This window comes from Peromyscus maniculatus, chromosome 5 (genome assembly GCF_049852395.1).
Source record: "Peromyscus maniculatus bairdii isolate BWxNUB_F1_BW_parent chromosome 5, HU_Pman_BW_mat_3.1, whole genome shotgun sequence".
NCBI classification, from domain to species: Eukaryota; Metazoa; Chordata; class Mammalia; order Rodentia; family Cricetidae; genus Peromyscus; species Peromyscus maniculatus.
Genome location: NC_134856.1, coordinates 52,561,219 through 52,586,558, shown reverse-complemented (window position 1 = coordinate 52,586,558; position 25,340 = coordinate 52,561,219). Strand labels below are relative to the sequence as shown.

Sequence of the window (25,340 nt, the reverse complement as noted above, 5' to 3'; positions counted from 1 at the left end):
GGTGCTAGTTTCTTATGACCGTGACCAAATACTCAGCATGAAGCAGCTTAAGGGAGCAAGGGCTATTCTGGCCTGTAGTTCACGTGCACAGTGCATTACGGCGGGGGGGGGGGGGGGGGGGGAGGGGAGGGAGGCCTCGGCAGAAGTGGGACTCCTCACCTCACATCTCCACAGAACAGGACACAGAGCAGGGGATGCACACACTCGGTAGGTCCCCTGCTCCCTTCTCTAACATCCAGCCCGCATTTAGGGAGGGTCTGCACTCCCCGGTTGAGCTTCTCTGGTCTGTCTCTGAGGTAATTCTGAAAGCAATTGACAGGGAACATGAACCATGACATGGTCCAGTTTAGGGAGGGATATGGAAGCAGGCAGCTGCATGGCCCATTAGAAGGGGATATTATACATTACAGTGGGATGTGCGCCAGTTAGATATGTGTGTGTTGGAGGAGAATGAAATACCCAATAAAACATCACACATGACTCAGACAAAGATATCGATGCAATACTCTATATAATACAGACTTGAAAGATCACTAACACTGTACTAGAAGGTGAAATGAAGTCTGCAGTGAATATATGCTGAGTGAATAATAAATTCATCTCTAGCTGGGTATAAAGGCCCTCACCTGCAACCCTAGCACTTGAGCAACTGAGGCAGGAAGGTTTCCATGAGTTCAAAGTCAGCCTGGGATACAAAGCAAGACTCATAACATCATATTGCAAAAGGAAATCTCAAACCAAACATCTCATATCACCCTCATGCTCAGTGCCACGTGCTTATTAATAGCTACCAAAGCACTCTTGTGGCATGAGGCGCTCTGATGGTTAGCTTTAAGTGCCAACATGACACAACCTAGAATCACCTGGAAAGAGAGTCTCAGGGAAGGTTGCTTTAGATCAGGCTGGCCTGTGTCATCTGTGGGGAATTATCTTGATTGTACTAATCGAAGTGGGAAGACCCAGCCCTCTGCGGGCAGCACCATTCCCTAGGGCAGAGTGTCCTACACTGCTTAAGAGTGGGGCAATCGGGCTGAACACAAGCGAGCAAGCGAGCGAGCGAGTGAGCGAGCATGCATGTGTTCCTCTCCGATATTGACTGTGGATACGAAGTGACTAAGTTCCTGCTTTGCCTGCCTCATAATAATGGACTGCAACTTAGAGTTGTTATCTGAACTAAACCCTTTCTCCTCTAAGTTGCCTTGTGCCAGGTGTCTTACCAGGACAACGGAAATGAAAGCAGGGCAGGAGCCTCTATAGTGAGGACACGATGAAGACAACACAGTGGCGATGCTAAGCTAGCTAGCAGCAGGTCAGACTTGTGCTGGATCAGAGTGGGAGGAGCAACACATTGGGAGATTGACAACCAGGATGAGGAAGGTTAAACAGGGGTTTTTCCGGGTACAAAGGAAAGGAAAGGAGCTGGGATAGATGGGAGCAGAATGTCGTCTACACAGTGGCATGAGGGTGCGCTGACACCTGGCAGGGAGGCAGGCAGTGTGGCCAGTGGGTGGTGTTTGTAGCCACCAGGGCCTGAGACTCAGTGATCTTACTTATGAAATGGTTCCATACAAGGCAGTTTGTGAAGGGCTGGGCCACTGCCCAGCATGCTCCACTCTCGAGGCTCTTGGCTCTTTATTCAGAACTCACGCTCACACTCTGCAAATTGCATTTTGGTAGTAGCCGTGCTGCATGCTCAGAGTCTCGTGGTGGGTGTTTCAGAAACTGTGGCGGTTGTTGCTTTTAGCGTGAGGATGTTGCCTTTGAATAGAGGCAGGTGCAGGGAGTCTTCAGAGGACACTGTGCTGGGGAGGGGCTCAGTGCTGAGACTTTGCCAGCTGGAGTGAAAAATGGCTTTTATTGCCACTGAGTTGCTCCTGACTCTCTGAGCGTCACCAGAGGGTGAGGGAGGCACAAAATTTGCATAGGAGTTCACACAGGGATGATGGGGCTCAACACATCACAGATATAATTACAAAGGACCGATTAATGCAATCAATCACTTGGCTGTCTGGTCTACCTCCAGGAGCAACTAGGAGAAGCAGCCACAAGATAGATACATTTTTTTTTTTTTTACAACTTACAAAAATCCAGACATTTGACATCACACATGAACACAGTCGAGAGTCAGCATGGGTGTTTGAACAGTTTTGCAATGCCACTCTGCTGCCAGAGGACAGAGAGTGACAGGAGTGAAGTCGTCCCCCTCCTTCCTTAGCTTAAAGGGAAGAGTCTACAAGATGGCTTCTATTCATAGGCCTTGGCTTTTCCTTGGAGAGCGTTTCTCTTTACTCTTTGTGGTCCACAATCCACATCTCTGGACTGATGAGGTGGCTCAGTCTTTACAGGTGCTTGCTGCCAAGCTTGATGACCTGAGTTCGGTGCCTGGGACCCACATGGTGGAAGGAGAAAACTGACTCTCATATGTTGGCCTCTGACCTCTACATAGGCGTCATGACACATGAGCCTGCCCTCCCTCCCCCTCAAAAGACAAATGTTATAGAAATCAGTAATAACAGGAAATCCAGCCCCTGACCTGCCTGAAGGACCTCTGAAGTCTGAATACTAGATTTAGTGGAGGATCTCATGCTTCCCATGATCCTTGGTGTGGGAGAAGGAAGCAATGAACTCACCTCTTCCTCAGAAGGTGAGCATGGGAAGAGAGCATTGGCTGGTTTCCATAGAAACCCTCCTCAATTATGGGATGGCAAGTGGAGGATGTAGTTTTCAAGCCAGCTCTTAGATGAAGGGTTTGCCAGGGACTGGACAGACCAGGAGCCTTGGCACTCTGAGGAAATATTACTGTTTACAGAGTGGAAAGCTGCTTACGCGTATGCATACTGTTTTATCTCCTCTCTTTACCCTTGGGATTACCCACCACTCTGCACAAAGCCTGATGAAGATTTCACAGCACAGGTTTGGTTTTGTTCAAAATCTCAGCCGAACAGAGAACTATCAGCTAAATGGAGATTCTGAGGCCTGACAGAATTCTCACAGATTTCACTCTACTGGAAAGAAAATGCTTCATGGGAAGAGGGAGTTGGGAACTGTTTGGAAAAACATTCAATCATCTTCTGAGATTTATCTGGTTGTTAAAATGTCTTGGGCTCCACCCTCCAGGAAAGTCACCCAAGTCAGATAATTCACCTGGGTTCGATTTTCTCAGAAATACGGCTGTGGGGATGAATCTCTACTGAGCGAAGGGAACATGTAATTATGTGGTCAGTGTTTAGATACAGGTGCAGTGAGGTTTACAGGGCTCTCCTAGGGGAAATCATGCCTTATGGAGGCAGGAGAATCTCTGTGGGTACACTAACACAGATGGCATGGAAACTCGGAGGCCTGGGTAAATACATCACCCCAGACTTCTGGAGAAAGAAGGAGTCACAAATGGGAGTTTTCACCTCTTTCTTTTTTCCCCCTTCCATTCCCTCCCCCCTCCTCCTCTCCTTTCTGATACAAGGTCTCCTGTACAGCCCATACTCTCTATGTAGCCGAGGATGATCTTGAACTTCTGATCTTTCTGCCTCCAGTTCTCGAGTGCTAGGATGGCAAAGGACCATATATCACAGGATTCCATTGATGTGCAATGTCCTGAATAACCAATCACTGCAGACTGATAGCAGATTAATTTGCTGCCAGGGTTGAGGGGCAGGGGAACGAGAAATGAGTGCTGATGGTGCAGGTTTCTTTGTGGGGTGACAAAAATGTTCTTAAATCAGACAGTCGTTATGGCCACATGATTCTGTGAATGTATTCAAGTCCAATGAACAGCAAGCACATTTAACCATTGGACCGTCTCTCCAGGCCCTTATAACCCAGCTTAAGAGGTGGCTGGGGAGGTGGCTTAGTGGGTAAAGTACCTGGTTCTTGAATGAGGACCTGAGGAATCCCAGTGCTGGGCAGGCAGACACAGGTGGATCCCTGGAGCATGCTGTGCAGCCAGCCTGGATGGTCAGAGAGCTACAGGTTCACTGAAAGACCCTGCTTCAAAGGCAAGTTGGATGGCATCTGAGTAATGACACCTGACACTAACCTCTGGCCTCACAAAGAAGTAGTTAGAAGCTTCTAGAGACACTCCCCCAAAACAGAAGCCAGTGGCCAAGGAGTAAATGAAGGAGGTCAACATCAACACTCTCCAGGGAAATCCAAATGTAACCACTGTGACACACCACAGCACATAGAATAGTGAGACTAAAGAGATGGACAATAAACTTCGCAAGACCAAATGGGGTTAGTATACTAAGAATTCTACATACCAGTCCAATAACAATGCAGCACCCGAAGTTCTCATTGGCCGGTCCAATACAAACCCAAAACCCAAATAACTACCTTAGCACACTGGCTGTATCAAGAAAGTGGGTTCAACCACTGCAGCCAGAGGTGAACCCCAAGCAGAGGCACACACACACATTCACACAGGCACCAGAGTCACAACCCGCCATGTTTGTCCCAGTGCTAACCAAGCTGACTCCACACAGGAAACAGCCCAAGCGTTCACACACAGAGTCGATGAGTGCATTCAGATATATTCACACGGTTATGAGCACAGATAGATTATGGCTACATGGGACGGCAGAGGAACTTCACCAAAGCTGTTCATGAGAGATCTGCTGTAAAGTCTTGTTTCTATAAAGAGGAACCTAACTATAAAGCTAGTTTGTGGGGGAAGGAGACAGAGGCGCAGGGGGTATATGTGCTAGGAGGAAGCTCCCAGGTTGTGGCTCCTAGTTGACTGATGATGGAGGTTTGTATCATTGGTCAAGAGTTAAATCACCCAGGCTGGATGTAATCATCTCTGTGACAGTCCTGGGCTATTCAGAAGACAGTGTCACTTGAGCAAGCCATTCTGAGTGCAACCTTCACATTGCAAAATAAAATGAGGGAGAGGCTTCAGGTGACTAATTTGGAGTGATGCTGTGGGCGACTCCTTTTTTTCTTCACTCCAGATACTGTGAAGTAGAAAGAAAATCTAGAAGCTTCTATTTATAAGGAACCCTAGGCAATGGCTCAAGGAGCTGAGGGTAAGTGACGATTGAGGGCTTAGCTCTTAAGGACATTTCTACCACCCTTTTAAGGCTCTGTAAGGTCATGGATCAGGGAGGGGCTCACCTGTGGATCAAACCCCTACAAGTTGAACTTCTGGATGCTGGTAGACAGTTAGGGAGGGACAGCCACTATCTTCAGCTGTATACCTCCTGGTGGCCCACCAGGTTCCAGTAGAGAGTTTGAAGCCCATAGTCACACAGACGGCCTGGGTTAAACTCAGTGGGTCACAGAACCAAAAAAATTAATGTGGGAAAGGCACATTGAAGGGAATTGGGGAGCGATGATGGGTGTGGGGGAGAGACAAGGGAGGGTGGGTGTGAGGGTACCCAGGATTCCTTATAAACATGTATGAAGCTGTCAAAGAATAAATTCAGTGGAAATTATAAAAGGGAAAATTCATATAGAAATGTATAGATTGTATGTGAGTATTCACAGTAGTCTATTTATAGTACTCAAACAATTGAAAATGCCTAAGTGCTTTTGAAGAATTGAGTGGCTAAACAAAATGAGATATATCCACTTTGTGGAGTATTATTTAGTCACTCAAAGGAACGAAGCATGGATTGACCTTACAACTTGGATGAACCTAGAAGACATGCTAAGCAAAGAGGCCAACAGCAAAGAACACTATGGGATTCTCTTGATGTGAAAGGCCCTGAACAACTAATCCTTGGAGACTAAAAGCAAAATTGCTGCTGGGTAAAGGGTCAGGGGAATGGGGAAGTAAGTGATGATAACGATGCAGGTTTCTTTGTGGGGTAACAAAAAAACCAGACAGTAGTTATGGCCACATGATTCTGTGAATATATTAAAATCCAATGACTTGCACATTATCAAAGGGTATGCTCTATGGTACGTGAATAATGTCTCAATAAACCTGCTACTAGTAAAACCTTAATAGATTATGGATCAAATGTGATAAAGTTAGAAATGAATAAACCCATGTCTTCCTGCCTCAGCCAGTTCTGTAAGAGGAAAAGCAGATATTGTACACCAGACATGAAGTAGCTCCTTCATTGTCTGCTAAATTCAGTGAAGAAGGGAGACGTTGTAATGAACACATTAGAAACAGATTTACATGCTTGCTGAGTTGACCCGTCACATTCACATTAGTAAAGACAACACAAAACTCAGAACAGGTCACAAAACAGGGCCACGGACGACAGCCTGGCTGACATGTGGCGTCAGTGTAAAGATTAGCCATTACACAGGACCCCTGGAAAATGAACAATTCCTATGTATGTGACAGAAGCTTGATAGAGATTTTCTCCAATGTGACAATAATCTTTAACATTTACACATGTTTTCCAATAGGGAGATGCCTTCTAAAGGCAGAACAGGCTCCCAGCTATCAATCATACGAAGCAAAATCTACAGAATCCACTCTGCTGGAGGAAAAATGAGACCTTTTGCTTTTGTCCTTTTGTAGAAAATGATGCTACCTATCTAAGGGTGTGATGAAGCCCTGGAGGCTCTGCAGGGCAACAGGAGAGAGAAAAAGAATTATGAGGCATCACTAGGTAGTTGATTAAGAAAATATCTTCACATTGAAAAAGCTAAAGGCACCAGGAGAGTAAGACAGCTGGGCTGTCATGTCACAGGCCCTGGGAATTAGAGGCCACCTCACAGGCTGCCTCCGTCTGATGGGAGTGTCTGTCCAGATCTCTGGGTCCACTGGACGGCTTCACCCCTCTGTGAAAACTGGGGTTTTCTTTTAGTCTGGCTTGCTCTTATTTTTCAACTAGAGGACTGGAGTGAAGTTGTACGGCTTTATTATCATACATACGGTAATGTTGCGGTTCAACCATAAAATACGTATGTGGGAAGAACTCAAGTTGCATAAGATGGAGCCAGTCAACATTCCAGGGGGAGTGGGGCAGGGCTCAGGAGCCCCAGTCACAAGCTGAGGGGCTCTTGACAGTTGATGGCTGCTAGGGGTGAGAGTCAGTTTTCTTTAAGGATGTGACCTCTGATGGGTGGGTCATATACTGGTGGAAGGCTTCACATCCTTAAGCACATAGACTGTACAAAACTGGACTCCACGGGTTATTAGAAAAAATGGGGATACACAAAGTTGAGTGGGGTGTGGGGGTAGATCTGGGAGGAGTAATAGGGATAAATTTAGGGGTGAATTTGGTATGAATACAAAGTATGAAATTATTAAATAATTAATAAAAATATATTAAAATTGCAAAAAAATATTTCTTTAATCTAAACTACTGATGATCAACTTAAGGTATAATTTGAAAATGAAATGGATTGACTAAATGAATAAAATGGTTGATACCTGATTTTAAAACTCTGAAAATAATTTGCAAACACAGTGTATTAAAATGAACAAGAAACTGATTTACCCCCACCCTGTAAGACTTGAATTTGGCCAGAAAATGTAAGTTGGTCAGCTAGAGTTAGTTGAACATCTACTAAGCTCTGGGCAGAAATCAGAAGTCTTTTTTTGGAAGCTGTGGTGGTTAGAATGAGAATGACCCCCATAGGATCATATGTTTGAATGCTTGGTTCCCAGTTGGTGGAACTGTTTGGGAAGGATTAAAAGGCATGGCCTTGTTAGAGAAGGTGTCTCACTAGGGGCAGGCTTTGAGGTTTCAAAAACCCAAACCATTCACTTTGCTTCATGCTTGTGAATAAGGGTGTGAGCTCTCAGCTATTGTTCCAGCACCTCCCCACAACGATGGCCATGTGCTAACCCTTGGGAACCGTGAGCCTCAAATGAAATGCTTTCTTCTATAAGTTGCCCTGGTCATGGTGTTTTGTCATGGTAATAGAAAATTAAGATAGAAACCAATATGATAGTATCACTGTTATGGCCTGTGGACCATCTGCTTGAGAGTTTTATGTGAGTCAAACATCTTAGTGAACAGAGTCATTTTCAGTCTTATTATATGTAACATCTTATTATATGTTATATAGTTCTCTGAAACAGAGAAAAAGGTACCCTACCCACAACAAGATAGACCACTACATAAAGAAAATGTGGAAAACACACCTTCCCAACAACCACACACACCTGTGACCCCACTGTGGGACACGCTCATGTGTGTAGAAGTTCATACTAAGATAGCATCCAAGACAGTCCCAACTTGAAATGATCAGAATTTCCATCCTGAGCTGATAAGCCTTGGTCTTCACATCTATAATCCATCTTTCTCTCTTCTTAGGGCATCAAGAAAAGTGCTTGCCATGTGTTTAGATCCCTAATATTCCCATGAAAACTGGGTGGGCATGATGGCAGCCTATAATCCCAGTGCTCAGGACACAGAGACAGGGTGTATTCAGAGCTGACTAGCTAGGTTACCTGAATTGGTGAGCTCTGGCTCAAGTTAGAGACTCAATCTATAAGGCACAGAGTGATCGAGGAAGGCAGAGGATGTGAACCTTTGGTTTCCATGTGTATATGTGCATCCCTGCATACACTTGTACATGTAAATGTACATCCCCACACATGTGAATATTTATACACATGCACACCCCCTCATTCACAATACAGACACAAATACAAAACATGGAATGGCCCTTTGGATAAGAATGGCTCATGTTTAGAATTTCATCATCACCATAGCAACATGGTCCCCACCACCCCCTTCATCTTCATTTACATGTTCTCCATAACTATCTTCAGCCTGTCATCCTCTCTACCAAGCCCCATCTCAGCATCTCAACATCTCACAAATAGTACCTGCTTTACCATACCCTTAACCAGCTGTGGAGGAATGGTGTCAAATATGTGGTTTTGGTTCTGACCCAAAGAAGCCCTGACTTTAGCATGTGTCCATCCCATGCATAATGCTCATGACTTCTTGGTCAGGCACCAAGTCAGCAGTAGAATGCGGTCTTACATCTCAACCCCTCCCTGGTTTAAATGAGAAACAGCACATGGTCCATGCCTGTGATAAACAATGGTCCTCTACACACAATAACTCAAGTTTTTTATATGTCCATGAGTCACCATGCAATTACCAGGAAAATCCACTCTTCCTCCTTGCTGCTCTTCAGACGGCCTCTCCGTCTGCACTTACTGCTATACTAAAATTGCAATAGGACACACATAACACAGTGCTATGGAAATGGCACTTTGGTATTAAAAGTTATTTTCTTATGGACTTTAAAAAGACTAAGTGCCTTTGTCTCCCAGGGGTCAGGCATTTTAGATACACAGCAGTCACAGGGGTCCCATAACACTGTTCTGGGCTTACCTCTTTCTTGGTGAATTTTGGCGAGTGATCATTTTTGTCATCGATCACAATGGTGGCTGTGGCCGTGCCTGTCAATCCGACATCCAGTCCTGCCATATCTTGAGCTTCAATGATCAGTTCATACTTGGGATTTTCCAGAGTCTACAAAGCAAAGAAACACCAGAGAAAACAATGTTTAGATCTGAGGCACTGTTTTGGAGAACTGGTGAACATTTTTCCTATACCTTCTAGAGCAGGTGTCTTTAACTGACCATGATATTTTATATATATTAGGTATATATGTACCTTTGAAATCATTCTAGAGTGATAGTTATCATCTTTAGATTGGAAATGGCAACCAGAATGGATTCTAATAACTTGTCCTTGTTACAGGGAGATTTTACACATTCTAGAATGTTCTATGGCCTAGGTGTGGGCGTATACTCATGGTGGATGTTCATGCCTACACCTGTCATGTCAAGAAAACTTCTGAATCTGATCTGGACATAGGCTAGCCCCACCCCTGAGGTCACAACAAAGATGGCGGCTTTAGGAACCCTGGGCCACTATTCTTTGCACACCTCAGTATACTGGGTCTTTCTTATGAGCACATCAAGCTGACTACTGCTTCCTTGGTACAGGTGGAAAAGTAAAGGAGGTTTAGTGTCTCTTATGTGGTATTTCCTTTGTTGTTGTTCTTTTGGTATCCCGGACACCAAATCTGGACTTTGCATTTTAATGTAAACACGGACTCATAAATTTACCATAAGTGAGAGTGTATGACTAGGTCTTCTTATTCATATATTTCTTGACTACTGGACAGATCTCAAAGGCCATGTTTGTAAGAAATAAAATCTGATGGTTCATTCTGAAAATTGTATTAGGTCTTAGGTCTGAATACAGAATAAAAAACAAAACAAAACAAAACAAAATGTTTGCTAGTCTTGATGCCCTCCCACAACTACCTCTGCTAAGTTATGCACCCCCCCCCCATAAAAGTTTAGACTAGAAAATTACTAACAGTCACGTTTGCCTAGTGACCTGTAGATATAAAAAGGTCATGTGCCTGGAAAGCTTTAAAATGCAGAATATTTATTTTATGATACATAGAGAAGAACCCACATGAGGCTTTTGTTGAGAAAAAGAGTAAGCGCCAGAGGGAAAACAAGACCTTTTTGGCATTGTAAGACAGCGCTCTCCTGATTACTCAGTGAGGGGACAGAGAGGAAGGGCTGAATTAGGTTAGGACACTGTGCTCTGTGTTCTCAGAGCCCGCCATCCCAGGAGCTCTGCGAGTTCATAAGATAAACTACCTCACCTTTGCTACTGTCTCTTCAGTGTTCTTATTATAAGGCCAGGGTCCATGTTTCTCACGGTGTTGACACATTCAGAACAGCTAACCATACGGCTAGGATCCTGAGATGGAGTGTGTGAAGCTGTGTGTAAATCCCCCTTATGGGGCTGCAGGTGTCAGTCACGCAGCACCCTTTTTTCTGGTAAGCTGCAGCCATGCTTCCTTTGGAGACTCATCAACCACCTCTCTCTGTTTGTGGGGTGTGGGGTTGGATCACCTTTGTTTTCTATATGAAAATTTCTAGAATCATCTCTGATCAGAGTTGCCAATAAGAGCACCCAACCCAGTGTGTAATGGCCAGGCAAGCTCTGCCTGTGCAACTTTTATCCCTCTGGTGACAACTTGGGAGCACCAGCTGGAGGTGCCAGGTGAGCTATCTCACACCGCAGGGCTGGGGCAGGAGCCCCTGGGGGAATGAAGCCAAGCAGAAGGGCTCTGTGGGCATTGTACATTGGAGAAAAACAGACAGCTGCCCAGAGCCAGCCTGGCCTGAGGATTTCTCTGCTGATAAAGATGTTCACTCTCCTCAGTGGCTTCAGTCACTTAGGATTGATGCTTAATCACTCAATGAGCGAGTCCAAGTGAGGCCACCTTCAATGATAGAAATAGAAGGTGTTTATAATTGCATTCACAGCCCTGCCGGTGTGATGACTTCCAAAACTGGGGTACCAATCGGTAATTAATAGGGTCCAAAAGGAGCAAGGACTAAAACAACAATGGAGGACCTCCTATTTCCTTCCAGAACTACAAACCCACGTGGGGAACTGAACACTAATGAAATCTTTGGAGTGTTTTTTTGAAGGGTTGGTCATTGCTTGTTCCCATGGATGGACTCTCTCTCTCTCTCTCTCTCTCTCTCTCTCTCTCTCTCTCTCTCTCTCTCTCTCTCTGTCTCTCTCTCTCTCTCTCTGTTTCCCCCTCTCTCTCTGTCTCTCTGTCTCTCACTCTGTGTGTGTGCACACACACACATGCATGCACATGTGTGTGGAGGCTATAGGTTGATGCTGATGGTTCTCCACTTTATTTATTGAGGTAGGGTCTGACTCTGAACCTAGAGTATGTCAAATATTCTAGTCTAGCTAGCTAGCTTGCCCCAGGAATCCTGTTTCCACCTCCAGGGTGCTGGGTTTACAGGTGTGCCTGCCTGGTTGTTATGTGAGTGCTGGGATTTGAACTGTAGTCTTCACACTGTGTGGCAAGTGTGTTCTCCACTGAGCCACCTCCCAGCCCCTTGAGGCCATCTTTTCCTGTTTTAGTTCTGCTTTTTAGGCAGAAGCTATCCACTGCTCACATCCTGTCCTGCCAGGACCGTGAGTGTGTGACCCAAGGACTATCATATCCCTGAAAAAGAAACTCCTCTGACCTTGCCTAGGAAGTCAACTAGGGGTTCATAATGGCTGCCTGAGCACATGACCCAAGTTAAGCTACCCCAAATCTCAAGTTCAATCTGGAATGTGCTTCTCTTGGAATACACAGGGAAAGGTAGCTCTTCTGTTGAACTTGGAAGTGGTAAGAACCAGTCTGGACAGGTCATGTCTATCTGCATCTGCCCAGGGAAAGCCAATCAGGAAGATAATGCAGAGCCATAGGTGAGACGAAGTGCTCTCTCTCTCTCTCTCTCTCTCTCTCTCTCTCTCTCTCTCTCTCTCTAATATAATATATCCTGTCTGCATTGTCCCCTCCCTCCACTCCTCCCAGTTCTCCCCGCCCACTTCCCCTCTCCTCCAGATCTACTGCTCCTCCATTTCCCTTCAGAAAAGAGCAGTGATATCAATCAAACATGGCATAACAAGATGCAATAAGACTAGGCACAAACTCTCATATCAAGGCTGGATGAGGCAACCCAGTAGGAGGGGAGGGTCCCAAGAGCAGGCAAAAGAGTCAGCGACACCCCACTCCTACTGTTAGGAGTCCCACTAAAACTTAAGCTAAACAACCACAGCATGTACACGCAGCAGACTTGGCACAGACCATGCAGACTCCATGACTGCTGCTTCACAGACGGAGCTCTTTTAATGCTGCCCGTGCTCTTGGCAGTCATCCTTGAAGCTGATCCACCTCTCAGACCCTGCGGGTCCTGTGAGTGAAAGAATTCCTCCTTCCTTCAAGGTGCTTGGTTCAGAGGTTCAGAGGAGCAACCAGGCAGTTTTGGCTAATATTACATCTGATGGTGTGATCAATCATCTGGTTACTACAAGAAAGCATAAGGGCTGCCATATCCTACAGAGTGTCACAAATGGCCCTTCACGACAGCACTCCAATCACTTCACAAATACATTTTAAATTTTTTCTCTGCAGAACATGAGTTCCACAACCTCTCGTGTGTGTGTGTGTGTGTGTGTGTGTGTGTGTGTGTGTGTATGTGTGTGTGTGTGTGTGTGTGTGTGTGTGTGTACTTGTAGAACTCAGAGGTCAGTCTTAAGCAACATCCCTCAGGTACCATCTACCCTGTTTTTAAAACATTTAAATTCAGTTTTTGACTATGTTTCCACGTGGGGTTATATGCACAAGAATGCAGGTTCCTTTGGATGCCGAATGGCAGCATTGGATACCTTGGAGCTGGAGTTTCAGGTGGTGGTTGTGAGCCCCCACGTGGGCACTGGAACCAAACTCAGGTCCTCTAGAGGAGCAGCAAGTGCTCTTAACCACTGGGACATCTCTCCAGCCGTCGTCCTGATTCTTGAGACTGGGTCTTTCGATGGGAGCTGAGCCTTGCGGGCCAGGGAGCCCCAGGGATCCACTTATTTCTTCCCACCACTGGGATTACAAGTGGTCACTACCTGTGTGGTGATATTGTGTCCCCCAATATATTGTGCATCCTAATAAACTTATCTGGGGTCAGAAGACAGAACAGCCACTAGATAGACATAGAGGCCAGAAAATGGTGGCACTCACACCTTTAATCCTAGCCTTCTGGAGGCAGAGATCCATCCAGATCTCTGTGAGTTCAAAGCCACACTGGAAACAGCCAGGCATGGTGACTCACGCCTTTAATCCCAGGAAGCGATGGCAGAAAGCAGAAAGGTATATAAGGCGTGAGGACCAGGAACTAGAACTGGCTAAGCTTTCAGGCTTTTGAGAAGCAGTTCAGCTGAGATCCATTTGGATAAGGACACAGAGGCTTTCGGTCTGAGGAAACAGGATCAGCTGAGGAATTGCGAGGTGAGGAAGCTGTGGCTTGTTCTGCTTCTCTGATCTTCCAGTGTTGACCGCAGTACCTGGCTCCGGGTTTGTTTTTCGGACCTTTTAACGATTCATGCTACACTACCTGCCTGGTTCTTCAGGTGGGTCCTGGGGATGGAACTCAAGACCTCAAGCTTGGAGAGAATTTTGCAGACTGAGCCATCATCCCAGCCCGAGGTGGCCCTTTTTTGAAGAGTTCAAAGGTCAAGCCTGAGGAAGTTGTGTTCACACACAAATCAGAGGACAGAAGAGGTGAGTGCAAATCCTTACAGGAGTGCAGAGGAAGGGCACACCAGCGTAACTCTTGTTGTCTAAGTAACTGCATGGATAATTTTAAAAAATGAACCAGTCAGTTTCCACCTCCCGGAGTAAATAAAACTTTATGGCTGTAATGGGAAATGGATTGATTAGTGTGGTAGGAAATCAATCAGAGTATGAAGTAGACAAATGGTAGAGTTTGGACGAACTGTTCCAAAAGTCTCAATTTTCTGGCAAACTGAAAGCTTACATTAACAAAGTTTTCACTGCTGAAGTCATAGCCAATCATTGTAAGAAAGTAAAAATGGGGCGGTCGTTTTTAAAGTGGAATGTGAGGACCCTCTTCCTCTCCCCCACTCAGCCACAACGCTCAAAACTCAATAAAAATTGGCAGTGGTGGGGTGGGATACCCTCACCCCCTACCTTCCACATATGCACACACACACACACACACACACACACACACACACACACACACACACACACACCTTTTCTGGCATCTCTGTGCTTACATAGAAGCCTGTCAGTCCACTGCATTAGTCCTTCATAATTTAGCCACCTGGCTCCTGTCAGCTAGCCAACTGCTTCTATGTTTTCACTGTGGAAAGCGACTTGAAGTTAGAAAGTTTGCTTGTCCCACAGGGCTTGGGCAAACACAACTGCTGGGCTTGGGATGTGGCTCAGGGCACAAAGAGTCTGCTGCACAAATGTGAGGACCAGAGTTAGAATCCTCAGAACCCACTTAAAAACCAGGTGGACACGGCAGCTCCAAGTTCAGGGAGAGAGACCCCACCTGGACTGAAAAGTTGAGGGACATTGAGGAAATCATTTGGCATCAAGTTGGCACCTCCACATGCATGCACATATGCACACACGCAGATGCACATGCACCTAAATATATGCAAACATGTATACACCCGTGTGTGCACGCATGTACACAATGAGAACACAATTGCTTTCACAGTGAGAAAAAAGCAGGTAAGCAGGAATAAAAGTCGCTCGCTGTCTGTGAACCCCAGAGTTGCCATTCTAATTTAAATACCAGACAAGATGCCCCATGGAAGCTTCGATACCCTGTATCACTCTGGGAAGCTTTGTTTCTTGGACCTGTTTCCCACTCTGGCTGAGCGCTTTTCCAGAATTCATTCTCTGGCTCCCTAACTCCTTGTGGTTGCTCTTATGTAAACTGCATGTGCCAGTGTATATCCTTCCTGGCCACTCTGCACATATTACACAGACAGATGGTATTAGTTGAGCATCCAGCCATGGTGGTCTTCTTTGGGAAACACCCTTGATACAGAGACATGAACCACAGCACTCATCTGTCCTGATTGAATCACAGCAACTCATGAACCCAAGCTTGGACAGTCAGATCCGGGAGGATTGAAGAGCCACAGTGACAGACTGCAGGGAACAGATGCAATTCTCCAGCAGCTCCAGGCCCTGGGGAGAGTTCTGCTTTCTCAAGCATCAGGAGAAGCAGCTCACTACCCGCAAGGAGGCACTCTGTCTCTGTAGGGACAAGACCCCCACTGCCTAACTGCCCTGTCTCTACACAAATAAACTAAAGAGGGAGGTGGATGCCCCCTAGTCCTCTCCAAGCTAGGCTGCCTACGCCACAGGCCTCTCTTGATACTCCTGTCTACTTGGTTCATGGATTAAAGGGCAGATGGTTATAGTCAAGCTGATTTCAAAGCACTTCTAAACTGTACCATGCAAAAGGGACCATCATGGCTGCAAAGACACAAGCCCAGGCCTCAGGGTTTGCTGCCCCTAAACTCCAGCTCTTCTTTCTTTGATTGTATAACACCTCACTATCTTTATTTCAGATGTTCTTTCAGGAGCAGAAGCACCAGCATCAGTGTTGGCTGCTAGAAACCAAAGGCCCCTGTGGTGAAGACAGTGTCGTGAATCCACCTCCTGCTTCCTCAGACTGGGAGAGCTGAACCAAGCTCTGTACTTTCTGGGTCTCCTGATCAGATGAACACGTGACTGATTCTTGTTAACGGGCTGATACCCTTGGCGTGGCTCTGGAATCTTCTGCCTAACCCTTTATAGCAACCCTCTATGCCCTTTAAAAGCAAAGATCCTAGGCCTGTGACTGGTTGGGTTTCAGAGTATGAGCAGGGCCTAAGCCCTCATTTAGGATCAAAGGCCATTTATAACCTGCTTCCACCAACATGAGAGCAGTTTCCCATTTGTTGATTTATGTGTGTACCTGCAAGTTTATACGTGTGTGCATATGTGTTTGCAGGTGTATGCTTGCCTGTGGAAATCAGAAATTAATCTACGTGGGGGTTCTTCCTCAATTACTCCCTACCTCACTTTTTGAGACAAGGTGTCTCTCACTGAACCTGGAGCTTACTGCTTCAGCTAGACTGGCCGTCCCGAATGCTCCAGAGACCCTCCCAGGTCTCCCTCCCTAAATCTGGGATTACAGGCACATACCACCAAAGCCAGCTTTTCTGTGGATGCTGGGCATCAAACTCAGGTCCTCATGCTCTTGGGGAAAGCAGTTTGCTGACTGAACCATCTCCACAGCCTGTCTGGTGGTTTTATTCTAAATACCTGTTGACCATTTCCCCAAGTAGATGACCAATTTCCCACAGGCAAGGACCATACCTTTGGTCCCAGCACCTAGCCAGGACTCGGCACACAAGGTGAGCTATTTACTCCTGTTCTTGATAATGAAGATGCATCACTGTTTCCTGACTAATTTGTATCTCAGAGGGCTCACGGTCCCAGCTTCCATTTTCAAACCAAAGCTGTTGGTTCTCAGGGTTGGCTCCTACTTTGGGGAGCTGGGATTTCATTTTGCCTGAGAAATGCATCGTGCCAGCCTGGGAAAATGAAATTGGCTGTTCGGATTTTATTTGAAGTCATCTGATCTGCAAGGCGCAGCTTAGAGAGTCAAGCCGCTTGCCTGGCTTGAGTTTCGCAGCCACGCATGTCCATTGCGTTTGGGGTCTCTCCTGGGAGTCCCCCAGTTGCCGATGCTAGATAACCCAGCAACTGAGGAAGGCAGTCTATCTGCAGCAAAAAGCCTCCGGTGCGTCTCCACAGACACGGGCTGGGTTCACTGATCACACTGATTTGAAAACCAAACGTTTCATCTTGAAAAAAAGAGCCAAGCAGTGTCATTAAATACGGCAGCTAATCAATCACAGGGCCCTTGATGTTTTACATGGCGACGATGACTTCCACATAAGCCTGTGTTTAACGGAACATTTATCACTAATAACAAGCATAATGGTAGCTGTGGGGGGAAATCAAGGAATCAATGTTACACGGAGGAAGGTTTCGCCATTCCCCGGCCGGCGCAGCCCCATCCTTCTCCTGCCTCATCCCCACCCGATCTCCTTGTGCAGACTTCACTTCTTTGCTGGGTGCAGCGCCTTCTCTTACCTTTGAACACAGTGTCTCTACTCCCTCCAGGCTAATTAATTCCTGATCATTGGCGGATGTTCATTATTCAGTGCGCTGTAGCCTTCGTGAAGGCAGAGACCTAAGTGCTCAATAGAGCTGGCTGGCACTTAGGGAGGAGACTGCATTCAATTAGTTACCATTAGCTTGGATCCACTGGGCTGTGAGGTAGCAGATTTCCATATGGCCTTTTTGTACATCCTTCCTAACCTTCTCCTTAGCCCCTCCACACTGTGTTTCCCAGTTACAGTTGAGCAATCCCAGCCAAGCCATGGAAGTCCTATCACCTCTCCTTCCTCCTCTGTCAATGGGACAGTAGTACGACTTCTTGGCTGGGTGAGGATTACAAGAGGCGTAAGTGCTAAGTACACAGTCTGCATGCGTCAGTGATTAATAGAGAATGAGTCAGTGACTTTTCTCATTGCTGTGACCAAGTATCTGACGGAAGCAATGTAAGGGAATAAGGGTTTATTCTGGTGCATGGGTCAGAGAGCCCAGGCTAGGTGCCGTGTCCATGGCAACAGGAGCTTACAGTAATGCACCACATCTTGGCAGGTCAGGATGCAGAGAGGTCTGGCTAAAACCAGAAGCAGGTATCACCTTCAAGGACTGAACCCCACTTCCTGTAGCTAGGCTCTACCTCCTAATGGTTCCAGATAGCCCGAAACAGCACCACCATCTGGGGACCAAGTATTCAAGCAGCTTGCCTTTAAACCGTGACAGATGGCTATTGCTACTCAGTGGACTCTTGCGACATTTTCTGAAAAGGTGGTGTAAAGCTGAGGCCAACAGCCACTGAGTGAGCCTGGATGTGGACCCTTTCTGGGTCAAACCTTCTGATGGGACAGTAGACCCAGTAAACACAGCGCATAGCTGAGCAGCACCCAGATTCCTGGACACAGGGACTGCAAAGTCAGAAATGTCAATGGGGTAAAATGATTATGTTTTGGGGTCATTGGTTATGCAGCAATGAGTAACAAGTGCTATTTCTCTCTCCGTGCTCACTGTGCTCTGTGAGGGTCGAATGTGCTCATCACTTGTTTATGGTTACCTTGACCGTAACAGTTGAACTCCACTAGATTAAGGGCCATGTCTCATTTGGAGCCTTCTAATGGGGACCATTGTAGTTATACAATAATCAACCAATTACAGTCGTGCTTTTTAGAAGCTAATGTATGGCGGCACAGAGTGGCCTATCTGTACAAGTTAAACCACATCTCCACAGGCAGGGGAGGTGGCTGTTTGCAGAGTGCTCCTGTAGCATGGAGGAAGCCATGGTGTGACGGCAGTGCATCTCATCCCAGGGTTTAGGAGGTGGAGTCTAGAGGGCCAGAAGTCCAAGGCCATCCTCTTTGGCTACACAGTGAGTTTGAGGCCAACCCAGGATCCATGAGGCATCATCTAAACATGCGAAACAATCTCCTAATTGGTAATGTTGGCAGTTTGAATGTTTAAATTCTCTAACCGTAACTGATCTGGACCTCCCAGTGGGACAACACTGATGGAAGAAGACACACAGTTAGTGAGGGTGAGCTGCCAGTGATGGCTCCTGAGCGCAAGTTCTGCATTAAAAGTCAAGGTTGAAAGGTGAGGCTGGGGCCCAGTGGTGGAGAGCCTGGTGTTCAGGAAGACTTGGGTTGGGTCACCAGCAAAGCAAAACCAACAGGTAAGTATATAAACAAACAAACAAACAAACAAATATGTGGATAAACAGAGCTAAGGAAAGTTTGAAGGAAGACTTGTTGAATATTTAAAGATTTATTTATTTACTTACTATTTTATCTGCATGTATATGAGCCTGTATGAGTTTATGCACACTATGTAAGAGCCATGGAAGTGAGAAGAGGTCATCAGACCTCCTGGAACTGGCATTAGAGGTGGTTGTGAGCCACCCAACATGGGTGCTGGGAACCCAACCCAGGTGCTCTGCAAGAGCAGCCAGTGCTCTTAACTGCTGAGCCATCTCTCCAGCCACAACTGTCTAATACTTCAGGAACCTCTAATGAGAACCATTAACAGTTATAATACAATCCCTTTATCTATTTATGCACCTGTTTCGCCTGGACAGGCAAGGGCCAATCAATGCAGAGCTTCTTGCTCAGGCATTGCAAATGGGAACCATAGTATTTTCGGGCTAGCTGCTCCTGATGCCTGCTCTATAAATATCACAGTGGACTGGCAGAGGCATTATCTGTAGCAGAACAAGTTGCTGTCTGTCTGGGCTTTGATTCATCCACTTGGACCCCATAAGTCTGGGATCAGGCTGTCTCTAAATCCAGCAGGTCCCACGTGTGTTTCCTTATAAAATGTGACTTATTCCTATGGCAGCGGGTGAATAAGAGCCTTCCTATCCCAGGCAGGAAAGGTCTGAGCTTGCCTTGTGTTTGTCTTTAGGCTTCCTGGTGCTAATATGCACATTTATATCTGGCTGTCACCTGTCGCTTCTTCATTCCCGGCTGGGGCCTGTGGCTAAGCAGAGGAGGCTGAGCTCGTTTCCCCAGATTGAGTGGCTGTTGACAGTGCCAGCAGGTCAGGGAAGCAACAAGGGAAATAAGTACAGCTCATAAACATACGGGGTGGAACCACCGAAGGGACGGATCTGAGGTGGAGGGACACCAGAAGCAGATCGAGCACTTGTGTACAAAGCCTGCTTCTGAGGTTAGCGATGAGTTTACTATAAATAACCCGCCAACGGCATCCACAGTGTACCTGGGAAAATCGGCTCCTGCAGACCACAGGCGGGACCACACTTGACATTCAGTTTGGCTACACAGAAACATTTATCCAGTGTCTACTACATACAAGTAACTCTGCTGGGATGTAATGAGTGTTTCAGACCTGCCTTTGGTGCTCTCTTTATGCTAGAACAAGGGACAGAAAGACAACATGTGAAGACTGATGGGTGATATCAGAACGCCACTAGTTACAATCTGTGTAGAGGGGACGGAGTATGGGGTAGGATCTGCAGAGTCCATTTAGCTAAGCAAGCACTAACTGAGCCCATGTTTTCTACAAGACATTGAGCTAGACAGTAGAGATAGGTAACAGGAATCATGTCCATTGTAGGGACAAACACTCAGATGCATTCAATGGCATGAGACCATGGAGTTGCCAAGTAGAGGGCATGGAACCCAGATGCTGTATGCAGAGAGCTGGGGCTGTGAAGAGTATGGGGAGGGCAGTGTCTTCAGTTTAGGATTGGAAATAGGGGTTGGTTTCTATGGAGGAAGTGGGAAACTATTAACCTCAATGCTGCTTTAAACTGTCAGTAAATAGGAGTCTGTTCTGGACACTAGGGACGGTGTATGTGTGTAATATATGCTCTCTTCCCCTTTAAGGAGCTGGAGGTGTGGCTGGGGATAAGGCAGGAGTAAAAGCTCCCCACCCTGAGGTTATGGGCATCTGAGGGCCCTGCAGGAGGCAGGTGCAGAAAGCTAATGTCAGGGCTGGGAGGGCCTCCATGGCTGTGATGGATGGTTGGCTTGATAGAACCTAGAATTATCCAGGAGATAAAAACCTCGGGGCATATCCATGAGGAAGTTTCTGAACTGGGTTCACTGAGGTGGGAAGGCCCACCCTAACTGTGGATGGCAACCATTCCTTGGGGCCCTGGACTGGACACAAAGGAGAAAGTGAGCTGAGTACCAGCATTCATCTCTGTCTGCTTCCTGAGTGTGAATGTGATGTGACCACTTGTCCGCCACCCTCCCCTCTCCCCCATCCCGTTGCCATGGCTTCCCCATCATGGTGGACTACGTCTTGCACTGTGAACCAGAACAAGCACCTCGGGCCATCGGTTGCCTTTGTCTGGCATGGTGTCACAGAGTGAGGAGAGTAACTGATGTAGCAGATTCACTGTGGCACCTGGTCAACGTCCGGGAGCTGGGCCTGGAGGGACAGATGCGAGTGGAGAGAACTCACGGAAGGACCGAGAGCCAGGAGGGAGCCTGAGCATCTAAGCTGAGCTGGGGCCTGGTGTGGCGGGAGCCTGGTGCGTGAGGTGAGCAGACACAGGCTGGGGGGGTCCCTCGGAGACCACGTGGTGGGGCCTGACCTTCCCAGGATTTGCAGTGAGGGCGGAGGGACACAGGGGGCCCCACAGATGTGTGGCTGGTGAGAAGTAGAGCTGAGCACACTGGAGAATCTCCTGAGTCGATCTGAGTGAGAGGGGGGAGCAGAGGCTCCTGACATGGAAGAGAAGAGTAGGTACACTGACTGTGCTGTCCCTACAGTTTTGCTACTCTCTCAGAGCATGAGTGTCTTCCCTCTTGGCTTTCAAGCTATTAGTCCTGCCCTGTCTCAGAGTCATTTCCCCAGGGACATAGAGGCCCCCACCAGCACTACTGCATGGAGTTGGGGTCCCGTATCCTAAGGGGACTCTTGGAGCTGCAATGGCTGGGGACACACCTTGATGGGGGTGCTGCGCTCAACTGTCATGTGACCTGTGCTCAATTGTCACATGACTATGTGAAGGGCAGTATATATCTTTTTTGCATGTGTTAACTTAAACTCACCTAATTATTGACTGGTTTATTTGTATGTGTGAGTGTATACTGGTGTTCGTGGGCACGTACATACGTGGGCAGGTGCTCTTGCATGTGTGTGTGCATGCATGTGGAGGTCAGAGGTCAACCTCAGGTGTTGTTCTCAAGTGCTGTCTACATTCTTCTCTGAGACACTCTCTGGCACCTGGGGCATGCTGACTCGGCTATGCTGGCGGGCCAGGGAGCCTCCAGTTTGCCTCGTCCAGCACTCAAATTACACGTGTACTCCACAGCACTCCAGCTTTTAAAGTGGGTGCTGGGATCCAACTTGGGTCCTCAGGACAAGCACGTTATGGACGGAGCCATCTTCCCAGTCCTCACCTATTTATGATGTGAAGCAAAGGAAAATGGAAAACACGGTTTCCAAAAGTTATTTGCCTGTGACTCTTTCTTTTCCTTTTCTAGAAAAAAGCAGAAATCCATCCCCTCTAAGGCACTGGCTTATATTGCCATGGCCTTGGCCTCCTTAGCTGGCTCACAACCTCCTCTAGCTGTCTCTGCATGGTTCCCTTCAACCTTCATGGGCAGCATCAAGACCAACAATGGCTCTTCCTCACGAGGCCATCAGGTCTAGGTAGCATCATAGACCAGCCTAAGAAACTGCCTTCCTGCCTCACACAACTGCTCACCAAGGGCTTTGCCCTTTCTCCATCACCCCTCCAGCTATCAAGGATGCTAGCCCTCACCTTCCCTTACCCGAGTAACTATGGAGCTTCCTTCTAAATCACAGGTCATTCCAAGTCAGCCAGAGCGAGCCATCCGAAGCTCCACCTGACAACAGGACCCTTTGTGGCTCTGCAGTGTTCCTTGACAAGACCCAAAGGCCATGCACCAAACACGGGCTCTCCAGGCCTTACCCCTCATTTCTCCTCAGCCAGCATTACCCTCTAGCACTCCGGGGCCACCTGCCCTTCTCCCAGCCTCAGACTTCCTCACTCCTCAGCACCTCTGCTCAGACGTGCCCTTTAATCTCCCTGTGCCGCTGCCCCACCCCTTGAGGAAACTGCTGTATGTCCTCATACGTGTGGCTTCAATGTCAACCCCATCAGCAAGAGCCCCTTATCTTCCCAGAGTCACTCTCGGTGGCCACCTTGTGGTGGGGGCTGTTTCCACTTGTTTGGCTTCATGACACCGTGGAAAGTTCCCTGTACGGCCCTGTCCCATACTGTGTGGTGCTCACGGTGGGTTTAGGGTTCAAGCACAGTGCTGTGGGTTCTAGAAGCTGCTGGGCTTTCAGCTAGGAAACCTCCTGTATTTCCTTTTATCTAAAATAAGAATTTCAGATTTTTAATTAGCACATCACATGTTTTGGGTAAGGTATAATGTGATAATTGGATTCATCTAAAGTCCATGTAATGGTCACATCAAGGTAATTATCTTTCCATCTACTCAGACATTTGTCATTTTTTTTTAAATTGGGAGCTACAAGCTCACATTTTTGGGTTATTTTGAAATATGTAATAAATTGCTGCAAACTAAAGGCAACTCTGCTCTGCAGGGGATACCAGAATTTCTTCTCCCTGGTGGAATTTTGCGTCCTGTTATTAAGCCTTTCTCTAACCCTCTCCTCCTGAAGGCGTGCCTACCTCATCCCTGGAGATAATGAGTGGCTTTTTTACATGGCAAAGTGACTATATGAGGGGTCAGGAGACAGGAACTACTGTTTGATAGTGAAATGTCCCCCACAGGCTCGTGTGTTTGAGCTCTCTGTCTCCAGCTGGTGGCGCTGTTTGGGAAAGTTGTGAAACCTTTAGGGTGGGGCTTAGCTGGGGGAGGTGGGTCACTTGGGGTGGACCTTGAGGTTTTATTTTAGTTTGGCCCGACTTCCTGTCTGCTCTCTGTGGACACGGTGTGACTGGCTGCCTCATATTCTGGCTGCCACACCTTCCTCACCATGATGGACTGTATCCCTTCAAACTGTGAGTGGAAGAAACCCTTTTGTAGGCTGCTGTTGGAAGGTATTTGGTCACAGTAATGAGAAAGAATCAACACAGGGAGAAAGCCCACATTTGCCTGAATGGCAAGAGCCCTATAAGAGGAAGGAAGAAATGGAGGGAAGTGGGCACAGATCTGAGGATGGTACCCTGCTGGCTTGTGGTGGAGAAAGAAGCTATGTGATATGGGACATAGGAGGCCTTTAGAACAATCAAAGCCATAAAATTTCCCCTGGAATTTGCACCAGAACATGCTCTGTGACACCTCATGTTTAGCTCAGTGAGACTCATTTTGGACTTTTGACTTCTGGTCACTCTCTCTGGGGTGAGAAGACTTCATTGGAAGACAATGGGAACTGCTGTGTCCTCCCTGGAGAGCGGTGAAGTCACAGGGATTCCTAAAGAGCTGTGGTGCCCACCAGCCTCTAGCTCTGCATGGAGCCAGCCTTGCCAGCTGCCTTCTTTCTCAGGTCCACCACCGCCCTGTCTCTGTTCTGTGGAAAACATTTTCTTCTCAGTCATTTGAAGTGTAATGTCAGCCAGACCTTTCCTGAAGAATCTGTGGGAGGTGGCCATTCCCCTCCCCTCCCCACAGTGTGGTAAATATCAAGTCTGCTCTCTTCAGCGTCTTCTCTGAATGTGCCAGTCTCTCTCCACACATCTGTTCTAGTCCCTGGAGAAGTCAAGGACCTGTCTCCATCTCCCCTCGCTCCACCAGATCCTCTGTGCCCAGCTCCTGAATGCTGAGGTCTCAGATGCTACCTTGACATGGATACTACCTTGACATGGATATTGGGTCACAGCCCTTGGAAACAAGTTGACCTTATTCTAAATCCCCAGGGAACACCCCCCCCCCCCCCCCCCGCCAAGCCCAGTGTCTGGCATTCTCCTATTTGGGGAAAGGCCAACATAGCAAACCTGGCCTCAGGGTCATCATTTCAGGTTGCAGAGGTCACTGGTCCACAGGTATCATCTGGGCAATGTCAAGGACAAGGGACTGAGAGGAGAGATATGGTTCAGTGACTAAGAATGCATACTATTCTTTAGAGGACGGTTTCCAGTACCCAAGTCAGGAGGCTTACAGCTGCCTGTAACTGCTGCTTCAAATCTCTCCTGGCCTCTGCAGGTACCTGTACTCATGTGCACACACACACACACACACACACACACACACACACACACAGAGAGAGAGAGAGAGAGAGAGAGAGAGAGAGAGAGAGAGAGAGAGACTGACTTTGATGAAAAGCATGGTCCTCACTTGAGTCTACCAAGAAGCAAAAGCCCCACCTGGCAGCTCAGCAGCCTGGCTTCATGCAGTGTCTGTCTGTCTCCTTTCCTTTCCCCAAAGGCACAGGGAGAGGTCACTGTCCCCAGCCTTTCCTTTTGAGTCATCCCAGATCCCCAGAAG

General features: G+C 47.2%; 1 protein-coding gene across 2 annotated transcripts in view; it reads right to left on the bottom strand.

The window, feature by feature from the left end:
• Positions 1–25,340, bottom strand: part of Cdh13 (cadherin 13) — a 1,016,171-nt gene that overhangs the window by 115,276 nt on the left and 875,555 nt on the right. For both annotated transcript variants that reach the window (XM_006986350.4, XM_076572196.1), the window contains exon 8: positions 9,258–9,398. In XM_006986350.4, the coding sequence (XP_006986412.1) occupies positions 9,258–9,398 (141 nt within the window). The remainder of the gene's footprint in view (positions 1–9,257; positions 9,399–25,340) is intronic.